Here is a 13,568-nt window from a genome sequence, read left to right as displayed (position 1 = left end):
TATGTAATTAACATTGAAACAAATGTGTAAAGATGTCAACGAATTTGTATTAACATCTTTTTATAAACTTTTTAGCGTTTCTATGGATAAGAACTTCAAAAGTCCAGTAAAAATGCTAGACAAGATGTATGATAATGTAAAAATTATTTTAAGCCTAGATTGACGCGTGTGGTGTTCCATCTTCTTTGCCTACTCTTACGCAAAATGGAGTTATGGTAGTACATAGTATTTACTATTATTAATTAAATAAAAATCCAATATCTTTTGAGCTACGGAATTATTAAATAAAATTTAATTTACAATATTTGAGTTTGTCCAAACGTTCGTAGACAAAAGACTGGATTTCACCCCCTCGGGAGTCATTAAGATTAACAAATTACAACAGGGATGGAGAATACCTTAACTAAGGGAATATGGAAGTCTAGGCATTTACAGGGCTTATGACCTGTCATTGGCTGGTTTAAGTGGCCACTTTACACACTGTGCAACATTCACCATTTTGCATGTAAATGCCTAGACTTCCATATTCCCTTAGTTGAGGTATTCTCCATCCCAGTTGTAATTTGTTAAAATTTAATTTAACTACAAGTCGAATTGAAAATATTAAAAAAAGACTAACCTTTGGCCTCGTTTGGAATTTCACACAACCCGCCACATATTTTAATCAGTAAAATATATATTCCAACACCTAGCACTACATCTAAATGTTTCATTTTCGAAGCGTGCGATCTGCTCGATTTTCTAGTTTAAAGTGTTTACTAAATAATTGAAATTTCCCTCATATCTCACACATATTATTATGTTTAAAACTGTACTATCGATATTTACCGACATCCTGCAACCATAATAGAGAAAGTTAAGCTTTTTACATTGGTTAATAAATTATCGAGATGCGGGCTGTTAGTAAATCGCGAGCTGTTGAAGTATAATGATTGTAAATTACTTAGATTGTTATTTTAATTTTTCACCACAATCGTCAGGTGCAATCATTGAATAAAAAAACTATCAATCTCAGTGAGATTATTTTAAAAATTGTTTCCTTAAAAACGGAATCGTGTTTTAGGCAAAATATTTTGTGAACAATTCATAATTTGTTACGATGGTTTGTGAGATCGGCTAAGTTATGTTATTTATTACTACCTAAAAAAAAGATACCTACTTGTACATAGAATGTAACAAAACCCTGTTAAATCAACAAATTTAATATTACTATGTTGATATCTTAAGCACGGAGTTGGTATACCAATCGCAGGGTTTTAAGATCATATTGGTTTTACATAAAGGTAGGATGATCAGATGAACGTTTCAGATGCCAATACAGGAACTATGTACCTAGTATTTAGTTATATGGTAAAAAAGAAGCAAGTAAATTGAAAAGTATTTTCAGGCGTTGTTGGTGAAATAATTCATTCAGATGAACCTAATCAGCATAAAAAAAAGGTTTAAGCTCTTTAACTTAACAAAAATCAATTGATTTTGAGAATGATTTTTTTAATGAATGTTTCGCAACACAAAATTTAAAATGGTAATATAAAAAAAAATTTGCTCTCAGTACAAGTGCAGTAAATTAAGTTACGCTTGACTTTAATGACTATTGTATTATATTATTACTTTCGTTATACCACAATGAATAACTATTATAGAACGACGAAAATTAGAAATACACAACATTAATAAAATTGTGTATTCGTGCTAACAGTGGATAAAAAATATGCTAGAAGAGCATGTATTTTTTTTGGACTTTAACAAATTGAAGAACGATATTTTGATTTTTTTTATTTTTCATAAATGTGGTAATATATTTTATAAGAAATGTACAAAAATGTAAATAAATTAATAATCAATTAGTTTAAAACTAAATGTATGAGGCTGAATAATTATATAATGAGTTACCCGACGAAACAAAAGAATTTGAAAACCTATTGTTTAAAATGAATATTTAAAAAACGTGTCCTTGGAAAATATTGGTATTACTCTCTATAGTTTTAATTAGTTCTTTATGTTAAATTACACGGTAACATATTATAAATACTCTTGGTGAATAAATAATATTGATGCTTCAAACGCCTAAGTTTGTTGGAGGATATTTTTGTAATAAGAGAGCACTGCAATAGTACGGCTCTTTAAAGATCAAGGTTTGGAGGGCGAGCACTAATTTAGGGGGCCCATCACAATTAATCGTCACAGGTCGTAGTGACGACAGGAGCTTGAATAGTACTGAACCCCACCTCTAAAAATAAAAATAAATTACACGGATCTTTTATAAAAAGTGATAAAGTTTACGAAATTTAGACCACGGTAAAAATACATATTTAATTTTTTCAAAATTCCTTTCTGGCTACATTATTTATTCAATGGGTATAAAATAAAAACACTGCTTTTATTGGCCGGTGTTATTTTTTATACAGAACATTAATGTAATCAGTCTCACGCTTCAGATGCCACTCGATTACGAAATATTTTTGGAAATCAAACACAAGACACTATTGTTGTGGCTCATAATGTTTTATTCAATGTCCCATAAAATAGATCAAATGCGATGTAATCTAGTTATTCAATTTAAAAAGGTAGGTTATAATTTTGAGTTTAAAAGAGCAAAGTTTGCTAATCCCTTCTACCAAATATTTATTTATCTACTTACTAAATTCTTTTGTGAAGAAGTCTAAACGTAAGCAATTCAAAATCATATTACTATTATTGTCTCTAATGAATTAACTGACGTGAAAAAAGTGCCCCTGAAATATTTAGTAAGTAAGTACTATGCACTTATTATTTTTAATAAAATGTCTATTGTTAAATTTTACGGCTAGTAGTTTAATTGTCTATGGTAATGAAAATGTGCTGTTTCTGACAGCAAGCGATGAGCGACATGGTTTTGACAGATTTTGCCGGGATGTTTATTATTTGTTGTGTTTAGAAATTTATTTGAAATAGAATTGATTGAATATTGGTATATTACTCAAAAAATATGTCTGACGATTTAAATACGATTGAAAAGGAAAAGCAGACTGCGAGAGCCACTTTAAGAGAAGGGTTCTTAAGAACGATGTCGGCATTCAAAGGTAATAATATTTATTTTTAAAACATCTGACGAAATTCATAATATCATTAAACGGTATAAAACAACTTTTTTGTATATAATTTATTTTGAAAATGATCAAATTATCGTTTTTGTATATTTGTTTTTAAATAATTAGAATTTTGTTACAGGTAAAGCTTGTTATGTACACACATTTGAGAGGAACAACATCGAAGGTGTATTCATGGGATCCGATGTACAGTTTGAGCAGTTATTATTTGATAATTTACAAACTCCATATTCTGTCTTACCTCATTCTATTATGAGGTCTACTGATATTATAATGCTCAATTTTACTGAAAAGACTGAATCCAATGAAAGGTGAGAAAAACTTAATTTATTGTTTTTTTTACCGCTTCTTTTATTTCATTACACTCTTTGTTCACTGTGCATGTATTTATTTGTTGAAATATTTTAAAATAGCAAACAGTTATTTTTGTTTCTTTCTCTGCTTTGTACTTGTTTTAGCCTGTATAGAAAGCACATACTTAGAAACCAAAGTATAGATTCTACAAATAAACAAACCATTAGGTGGTTTCCACATAGGGGTAGGCAAAGGGGATTGAATGCCATATCACTGACTTCCTCACTCACTTCCTCTACATTCATTATTATTAAAATTTTTGACTTGTCCATCTTCAAGTATTTATTGGATTTGGTTATGGCACGTCTTTCTCAGTCATCCTCGGTTTCTGCATCCATTAATTTTTGCATTGTAAATCTTTTAGACATTCTTAAAAAACTAAACTCCTTTTTTGATTTTGTCAATAATGCTTATCTTATCCTTGCGTAATGCACGGATCTTGAGATGTGTGCACCTATCGTGCATAGTTTTACCACACATTCGCCAGAGCAATTGTATTTTGACAGCATTCAGCCTACTTTCATGCTTGCTTTTCCAATTCCATACTTAGTTTCCATAAATGAGAATCAGCACCGGGATTCCATTTTGAACGGCTGATTTCGCTTCCTACGACAAACATTTAATTGCCATGTTTGATTTTAGTGCACTGTTCACCCTGTTCCCGGCACTCACCCTCCTTTCAATATCTTTCTTAGTATTTCCATCTCTATACTTCCCAGATACACAAATTCCTCTACCTGTTTCACAGTGATTTCACATTAAGTCATACTTACATTTCTTTCAAAAACCATCACTTTTTGATTTACTGACATTCATCAGCAAATCACCCCCTTTGCATACATTGTAGACTTTTGTTACCAAGAATTGCAGGTCCTCTTTGTTTCTCGCAATAATCATGGCATCATCAGGATAAAAATGACTAACCCTATGTAATCATTTATGAATGTAACTAAAGCTTTATGTAATCATTACATTGTATCAACATTGTATTATTTAAAGAAATACTTAAATGTTTTAGTCAGAATGCTGGACTAGTGTATGACTTGATGTCTTCTACCGTCAGTTAAAAATTCTGAAAAGAAAATTGAGTGAAGATACATCCGCCTCGTAGTGTAGTAGTAGGCACATTTGCCCGCCATGCTCGAGGTCTCAGGTTCGATTTCTGGCGGGGCTGGCGCTTGAAGCGTATGTCTCGGATTTTATTACTGGCAAAATCGACATAAAATATCGGTTGTTTTATCAACAGAGATGAAGCTGTCGAGAATATGACAGTCTTATGGTTTTACAGAGCTTATGTTTTTTATCGGCTGGGTTAAATGACCACTTTACACATTGTGTAACATTCACCATTCTGCCTATAGGTTAATATATACTTCTATCCTAAATTTATCCTCAAAGATGTGGACATACCCAAATTATTATTGATAAAATGTGGGTTCTTAAATTTTATTCCTGGACTGTCACTTGAAACGTAAGACTAATCACCTTACATTCATGTTTGTTATTATTGTGATGTGCTGCATTTATTCTAAAATTGCAGTGCCCTATACACTATCGGGTACAGGCAGGAGTGATGATAGTAAATATTTTAGTTAGGTATACTTGTATTTTTTTTAATATTGCAGTAAATTACTACTATCAGTTCAAACTGTTTTATTATTTCTTAGCTTCTTTATTATTTTTCACATTTTTTTGGGTTTTAAAGGATTTTTTTTCATTAAAAATGCAATACTTTTTTCAGTATTAAAGCAGATTTGTCGACAATTTCTTATAGGATCCACTCATATGGACACATATCATAAATTTCTTATTTCTGGAATGTTTGACTGTAGTTGATGGTTAGAAGTAAATATTTTTTGACTAACATACTGGAACAATTGCTTACTGTTTTTTATAGGGATACAATATCTCCTCATACCATATAATTGCATCAGTTTCACGTAGGCTAATAACTTATTTTCACTACCATTGTCTTTTGGACCAACGGCTATAGCCGTCATTTCCTAAATAAGAAGGGCTATTGCAGGTATAATTACAAACATATTAATATGTTCAAACAGCTCACCATTATCTGAGTGCTCTAATATAACTCAATTGTGAATACTCACACGATGTTTTATTCATTTTTAATATCATCATCATTTAATAATAATACATTGTTATTTTAAATAAATTTATTTTGTCTAATAGTATAAAAACTTAAAATTACATTTAACATCCAATAATACAGACATGACATTATGATATCCAGCAATGATGACAATGTTCAAAATTAATATAAATATGGAAATAGTTTATGGCTTCATACATGGCATCTAAATTTCTGAACTATAATTAATAGACAATTAATTCATGATACGTAAATTCACGTAAAATCTTGGAGGTAATCTGCTCGATTTCCACCTAGTTTTGTTGACGTGCACGTGTATTTTACGATTACTGATGACCATCTTAATTGATTCAAATTATTTCAACATTTCCACCTCTCTTACTTATGGGTTGATAGTACTTTTGTATTTTATATAATATAACCAATGTTCAGTTAGGAAAATTTGTAAAACTGATGTCGATATTTTATTCCTGCAGTAAAATATTATTGCTTCGTTTAGTTATCGATAAATTTGATGCTAAACTTTTCAACTATGCAAACTAATTGTAATTATCAAATGGTTTTATAATTTTCTGTCCATTTCCAGTTAGCTCGAAAGTGAAAAAATGGCTTAATTTGTCTTAATATCAACTTTAAATTAAGTACCAGTACATCTGCTTTCGTAATGCTTCCATTATAATATTTTTTGATATTGTCACTTCAGCTTTTACTTCATGTCCAGATTCACAACTTTACTATCCTTTCTCATTTTACACGAAATAAAAGGCTACTGGATTTTTAAATCCTTTGTCTTTTCCACTTTGTTTTCTGATAAATCTTTTGTTCCATTGTCTTCATCTTTGTCTCCATATAGATCGAGATCTTTCCCGAGATAACAAACAACTCCATCCAAGACCACTCCGACAAATGTAAACACTAAAAAAATGCAACTTCAATAAGATTTAATGCTGAAATATCTAATAAACAATAGTTATAAGTGACCCACAAAAATACTTTTAGTAAAGTAAAAAAAAAATACGTACTATAAAATAATATATGATGTATTGATAAATATTTTGCATACAATGCAAATAATATTTGCAATATGTAGGTACATGGGAACTTGCCAAAATTGACATACGTACTTATTGAATATGACCTTATATTACGGACAAATGATACTTTGTACTAAAAGTCTACTTTTGATGTTTTGAACTTTTTTGAAAAGGTAAAATCTTTGTTCAAAAAGACATGAAATTCTAATGATAATTAATTTTTCAGAATAAATGAGGCAAAACAGTCGACCTGAATTGTCTGGCCGGTGCACTGCTTTACGATTCCAAAGGAAAATGCAGTCTAAAGAATCAACTGCATTGAATTTGTAGGGGCGTTGCATGTACAAAAAAAGAAATGTAAATACATACATATTTTTAAAAAATAATTAAACTTAATGTAAGGCTAAAGAAAAAAATAATTTGTAATTTCGTTTCCTCAGTCTTAATAATATTTCATCAAACACGTTTGTCCATTTTTATTTATAAAAGGTAAAATAAATTTTATTTAACTTATATATCTGGTTGTGTACTTACGGAATGCAGCCACATTTATGTATATCCGGAAAGTGTCTTTATTGTACATTAGGCAATTTGTTCGCTTTCCGCACTGCTCTCCCCATTCTATACAAGTGGAGTCTATAATGGCACCGTATATTATTGGACCAGGAATCAGGGCACATAAGGATATCATTAGAAGGAGCAAACCTTGTGCAAAGGATTTATCTCGGACCTCAACACTCCTGGAAAACAATGTCTTTCATTGTTAATTTGTACAAGGAAATATTTGACATTAAATACAATTTATTCTTTCCTCGATGAAGTAAGAGAGCTTCAATAATTTGTGAATAGTAGAGGGTGGATGGATAAATTATGAACGAACTCTAAAATTAATGTTACAGCACTCGTTTTGGTAGTCATTCGAGCCAAGAAAAAATATAATAAAATATGTGTTATTTACATGTCTAAGAAGAAGGTATTTTTAAAATGACAAAGTTAGTTTGTATTTTGCCTCCTGACATGGTATATGTAGAGGTTCTTTATTATTTATTACTCTTATTATGAAAGATATGGGTCAGTATATATATAAGCTCCTGACATCACTGTGACCTGGGTAAATTAGTGCTCGCCCTCCAAACCTAGGTCTTAAAAGAGCTATACTACTGAGTGGAGGACGAGTGCTCTCTTATTGCTAAATCTCATTCTTATTGAAGCATCAATATTATTTATTAACCTAAAGTATCTATTTAAGAACAACCATTCTGATTGATACTTTGTAGAAAAATGTTTATAAATGAAAAGTAGTGAACATGACAAATTAGAAATTAAAGGTTCAATCAGAATGAAGGTTTTTATTCGTGCCGCATATTGTTTAATACAGTTTTGTGAGAACTGTACATATCGTCATGATCATTAAACAACTACGCATGTGATTTTATACTATTTATTGTTTCAGCATTTACTTTGTGGATAAACATTTTGAATTTATTTATAATGAAACACTTTGTAATTTTTACCACTTAAGAGTTTAATATATTATAACACAACTAGTTACAGGTATTCTGAATTACGCATCATAAGGTGTAAATATAAACTAAACTAAAATATAAACACAGATTAGTACTTGGGTACTGATAGGGTCGGGTGGAAGGGGTAAGTCAATGTGCAGTGAAGGGGGTGGGGTTTTCCTAATTATGGGGAATATTGAATAGTGATTTTCTTCAACTTTACAAGAGAGCGGTTTAAGTTTTTTTTTTGATATTGCCACATCTCTTTGAGTATAAAGGTATATAATTTGATACTTGGGTTAGTTATATGCATATTTTTTTAAAACCTGGAATATAAAGCTTTTATACAACTTTTTCATGATCAAATAATATAAAAGAAAGTCAATGTCACATTTTTCGCACAACTGTTGTTGTTCTACGATCACGATGGTATGTATAAAAGATTTTACTTATTTACCTGTAATTGACTAGAATATTTCCAATTTTGCCAGATGATCCTAATATGTTGATTAACATTGCTATGAGGGAGAACATGTAATATCCAAACGTACATCCCGTGGAACAGGAACCAGCGTGAAGGAGATTCCAATCCGACATAGGAACTGAGTAGTCCGGGCCCCCTAAATCACTATTATTTGATCCGGTGATATTCAGAAGATTGATTTGAGGGTGGGAAGGAATGCACGAACAATTGGTGTAAATCTGGAAGATAAAAAATAGTAGGCAAATATTTTTTAAAGCCGACCGAAAAAAACAAAATAAAACAGCCCACCTGATTTATTAGAAAACCAGGAGAGTGAATGGGGTTGTTGTGAGGTTTTTTTAAAAACATGTTTTAAAAATACATTCTTACAAATAAACATTTTATAATGTAGGACTGTGGGATTCTGCATAGTCTTCTGTTCAAGTACAGCACTCTTCAAGTATAGGTTGTTTCTAAATTGACTGTTTTGGTTTTTCTCATAATTTTACACTCAGTATTCATACCAAACCTAATGACCTTTTTATGTGTACATATTTATATAAAATCTTTGGTGGGCCGGATGGAGCCTTTAATCGGGTCACATCTGGCACGCAGGCGGCGGTCTGCCCATCACTGTCATTGTGTGCAGCGACAAAATGACATGTGTGGTTACCATCATCATACCCCCCTCACCTGCGCTTGCGCTGGGAACACAAAATGTCGAATATCAGAAGGTGGGGTAGGGTGATTAGTCTTGGGCCTCAGGCGCCGCTCAGGGTCACTGAAAAATTTCAGTGTATAAACAAATATTTAACTTCAAACCTGGGAGGCAGACTTTTCCCCACTTGATCAGGATTTTTATCTTTTTGTAGCCGTCAAGTATAAAACACTTGTCCACTGTTCTGGTTCCATTTCATACACAGAACTGTATTCTCCGTCTGCCTGGACATGGACAGAATGTGTAGTCATAAACTATGTATTTAAAAGTGAGCAGCTTAAAATGTTTTGAATGTGTAACTATCCAGCAGATACTCAATTCAATTAATTTATTTGAAATAATACATACATTACAAACTTTTTTTTTTTTTTAAAAAAGAAATATTTGCGTTCTTATGATTTACCCAAATATTTAATTTTTACGGCCATTTTCAACGAGTTGTAAATAACTCATTATTAGAAAATGGAAATAAAGTTGGAGTAGAGTGGGATTCGAACCACGGACCATTGGTCCGTGAGTCCGAGACACTAGCCACAGGACCACAACCCAATTCAACTAAAAATTTAAGACGTATATATTATAAAAAGTCAAAAAATACATAGACTCTTGTCAAAATAGTAGGAGAATCCTGTTCCGGAAAACCCTTTCAGATACATGGAATAGATCAACATCCAGAGTGATGTTGTTCAGCATAACCATCAGCAGGTTGGTCCTGTATATCGGAATATGCAGCAATCTATGCTGACGCCGTATTAGGTAATTATCAGGAACATACAAACCAATGCTCATCATAATCTCAAAATTATCGATCATACCGCGCAACAATTAATAAAAATGTATAGTCAAATACACATTCCTTCTAGTCTCTAAACTGTTGTAGCCAAGCATACCCTGGAGAAACTCGGTCGGGTAGAGCCAAGGATAATACCCGCACTCTTTCATGTAGAGATATCTCAGAAACTTCTTTTGGGTTTTCTCTATCATAAGAGAGTACTTCAGTTCATGAGGCCTCCAAATCATCGAGCCACTCTCAAGTCTACTTCGCACCAGGGAGTTGTAAAGAGTTCTTAGTATTCGGGTATTTTCTAAAACCCTGGCAGTACGCAGAACAAATCCTAACATCTTCAATGCATTACCACTGATTGCTTACAGTGTGACAAGCAGAGAAGTAGATCTGTCAATAAGTCCCGCACGATTATACTTCACACTCTCACACATACAGTTAATCAACTTTTGCATGTAGTGATTGTGACACTGACACGAGATCATACTACACTCACATACAGTTTGTCAACTTACTTGCGAGTGTGGTAATTGTCCCGCGCATCCAGCGTGACAAGCGGAGAAGTAGATCTGCCCACTAGGGCGGTGACACAACAACAACAAACCATCACGCCGTTTCCCCGTAGGGGTAGGCAGAGAGGATAGAACGCCATAACACTCTATCTTGGCATACAGACCTCGCTTCCTCTACATTCATACATCTTCTTATGCACGCACGCCGATTATTCCTACTTTTGACATGTCCATCTTCAAGTATTTGACACACAGGATTATATTTTACACTGTCACACATACAGTTTGTCAACTTACTTGCGAGTGTGGTAATTGTCCCGCGCATCCAGCGTGACAAGCGGAGAAGTAGATCTGCCCACTAGGGCGGTGACACACAGGATTATATTTTACACTGTCACACATACAGTTTGCGTTACACGATACTTGGAGCATGGATCTGAAAACATATTTGTACACATTAATACAAATGAGTTTTAATTGATACAAATAACAAAGAATTAATTAAAAAACACCATGGGAGAAACACATAAGAAGACTGTTGAAGTTGATATTTTCTTTAAATGTATGAATTTTATTACTAGTTTTAAATATGTACTAGTGAAGCTTATTTCAGAGATTCCAGAGAACATTTTAATGATTAAATGTATGTGTTTATTATCTAATTATGTATTTATACATGAATACTTGCCCAGTTGTTGCATATATTTATTTTAGAAAACTTATTCCAGAGGAGATTTTGGAACAAGCATAATATAACAATACTTATTTATAGACGTATTTACACTTTAACAGTTATGTAAAAAAGCAGAATAAAAATTATGATTTATTGTAAATTCAAATTAAAAAGTATGAAAAAATATAAAAAATTACATAACTGTACATAATAAACATTCTCTGAATCAACTAAAGCAAAATGATTCAAAGTAACTGTTCTTATATTTTGAAATCGCTACTCTTAATCATTGTGGCAATTGATAAACTGTTTGAAAGTTATGTGTTGCAAGGATCTAATATCAAACTATGTGTTGCAAGGATTTAGTACATTTTTTTGTTTATGGTATATTGACGATATTGTACATTGAATTTCTAAAATTCATCTCAAATTTTGTCTTGAAGGCTTATCTACTAAATAAATGACTAGCTCCCATCAGATAGAGACAATTGTTATTTGATGTTTCAAAAGAATCTTTCCTAAAATTCTACCTATGAAATATAATGAATATAAAAAAATGCAGATATTAGTACAAACCTTCCTGTTTGTGAAATTTGCTCTTCAATAGAATTCTGCGGACATCCGAGGAATACATATGAAGCTTCTCCTATAAGATAAACACAGCCCACTATAATATTCCAAAACAAGAGTTTTCTGGGTACCGGCTTCTTGCGAGATATGTACCACCCCGAGAACAGGAATCCAGCAATCATCCCAATAAGGATGGCTGGACCCGCGATGATTGTTGATGTCACAGCTGGTCTGCTGTACTGAACTTCAATATACTTGGCCATGTATGTCAGGTATGCACTGGAACCAAGAATGTAAAATACTCCGGCAAGAATATTTGCCATTAAAATCTTGTTTCCCATCAGCCTTTTCAATGCACTTGGTAATTCTGGAAACAAAACACAATTGTTAAATATAGACAATTTATAATATTCCTAGGTGTTGAGTGTTAATTTGTAAAGGTAATCTAGTGAAACCTTTATCTATCGTTCCTCAAATAATCACTTTCCATATGTTTTGTTTATTTCTTCAAATCCTGAATTAATTTCATTAAAAAATCGCACCAATCGTTTCTCTATCAACCATTTTATCGCATTAATAATTTGAATTACGCTGTGTAATTTACATACTTTTATATTTTGTCTAAAAGTTCACTAGGCAATGCTAACAATGCGAAGAAAATTCGAGAGAGAGAGCAAGAATAACATAATTAATAACAGAAACATATTAGGTGCTGAAAGGTAATGATGATGATGTTTTTTTGTTTGTTTTCAAGTCGCTCACTTGGTGTATGAAAAATTACAAAGTGTTTGAATTTATTAAAAATATTTTTAAATTACCTTTCATTGTTGGAAAATTATTCCCATCAGGCTGTGAAAATGCAGCACCTACATTGCTGCTATGTTCAATAATGGCTTCCTGAGAAACTTGCGATATGTCAAGAGCAAATGGATTCTTGGCTAGAGGTATCTCATCCTTCAATGTACTTTCTGTTATGGTCGGTGTGTACTTTGCATATTGCGGGATTCCATCTTCCGGGTTGATTACCAGAGTCACAGTTGGTTTTGGAAGTTCTTTTGGAAACAGTCCGACAAAGAATGAAAACATAAACATCAAGAGGCCGAGAATTATCCATCCTAACCACCAAGCTCCCATCCACCTTGCGTCATCCTTAGTAATAAGTGGGGTTAGTGACGGGTCTATATATAAAGATAAACAAAGGGGACCTATTACGAAACCTACTGCCGGGCCTAGTGTACGCAGGGCGCATGCATAACCTGGAAAAATACACAATTTATAAAACACAGATTGTTTTTTACAAGTATTCTTTAACTAATAAACACCTGAAGCATTTACTAGCATGTGACCTAAATACTGCATCCAGAGCCGAATCTACCGTTTGATCAGTTGGCACAAAGAACCGGACACTTGCTTACAAGGGAGGGGAAAATAATATACTCGTGTTAATTTAGAAACGTGTATATTCCCGTCCCTTTTCAGTAAGTGACAGGGTGCTTGATCCTGATAGATCCGAACCTGACTGCATCTATTTTGTACCTCATTCGGTTTATCAATATCGGTTTTTTCTAATTAGTTTAGCTCTGTAGTTGGAGCATAAGGTGTCAACAGCCTCCAGGCCTCTCTATCGGCTGTCAATATTTGTGCACCCTTCTGAATCAGGTTCACATCTCAAATGCTGATAAATTTTCAGCAGTGTAACTTCAAAACCTCAAGAACCTGATGCCTTGTAAAGTAGTTAAGCTTGGTTCAGGCTCTC

The 13,568-nt window shown here is 32.7% G+C and overlaps 1 protein-coding gene and 1 long non-coding RNA gene across 2 annotated transcripts in view; one reads left to right on the top strand and one right to left on the bottom strand.

Annotated features, from left to right (window-relative positions):
- Positions 1-2,836: 2,836 nt before the first annotated feature.
- LOC148281904 (uncharacterized) lies at positions 2,837-3,400 on the top strand. Its single transcript, XR_015822232.1, has 2 exons — positions 2,837-3,062; positions 3,211-3,400. It is a non-coding gene; the product is annotated as an uncharacterized LOC148281904 (long non-coding RNA).
- Positions 3,401-5,605: 2,205 nt separating this feature from the next.
- Oatp33Ea (Organic anion transporting polypeptide 33Ea) overlaps positions 5,606-13,568 on the bottom strand; it is a 36,812-nt gene continuing 28,849 nt past the window's right edge. The window contains exons 5-10 of the mRNA XM_088225913.1: positions 12,631-13,068; positions 11,819-12,179; positions 10,867-11,005; positions 8,550-8,794; positions 7,122-7,327; positions 5,606-6,468 (exon numbers count right to left, since the gene is read on the bottom strand). Coding sequence (XP_088082039.1) covers positions 6,320-6,468; positions 7,122-7,327; positions 8,550-8,794; positions 10,867-11,005; positions 11,819-12,179; positions 12,631-13,068 — 1,538 coding nt within the window. The 3' untranslated portion in view covers positions 5,606-6,319. The remainder of the gene's footprint in view (positions 6,469-7,121; positions 7,328-8,549; positions 8,795-10,866; positions 11,006-11,818; positions 12,180-12,630; positions 13,069-13,568) is intronic.

This window comes from Micrasema longulum, unplaced genomic scaffold (genome assembly GCF_059751315.1).
Source record: "Micrasema longulum isolate JH-2025_06_02 unplaced genomic scaffold, ASM5975131v1 h1tg000401l, whole genome shotgun sequence".
Taxonomy (NCBI): Eukaryota; Metazoa; Arthropoda; class Insecta; order Trichoptera; family Brachycentridae; genus Micrasema; species Micrasema longulum.
This window is presented reverse-complemented; position numbering and strand designations above follow the sequence as displayed.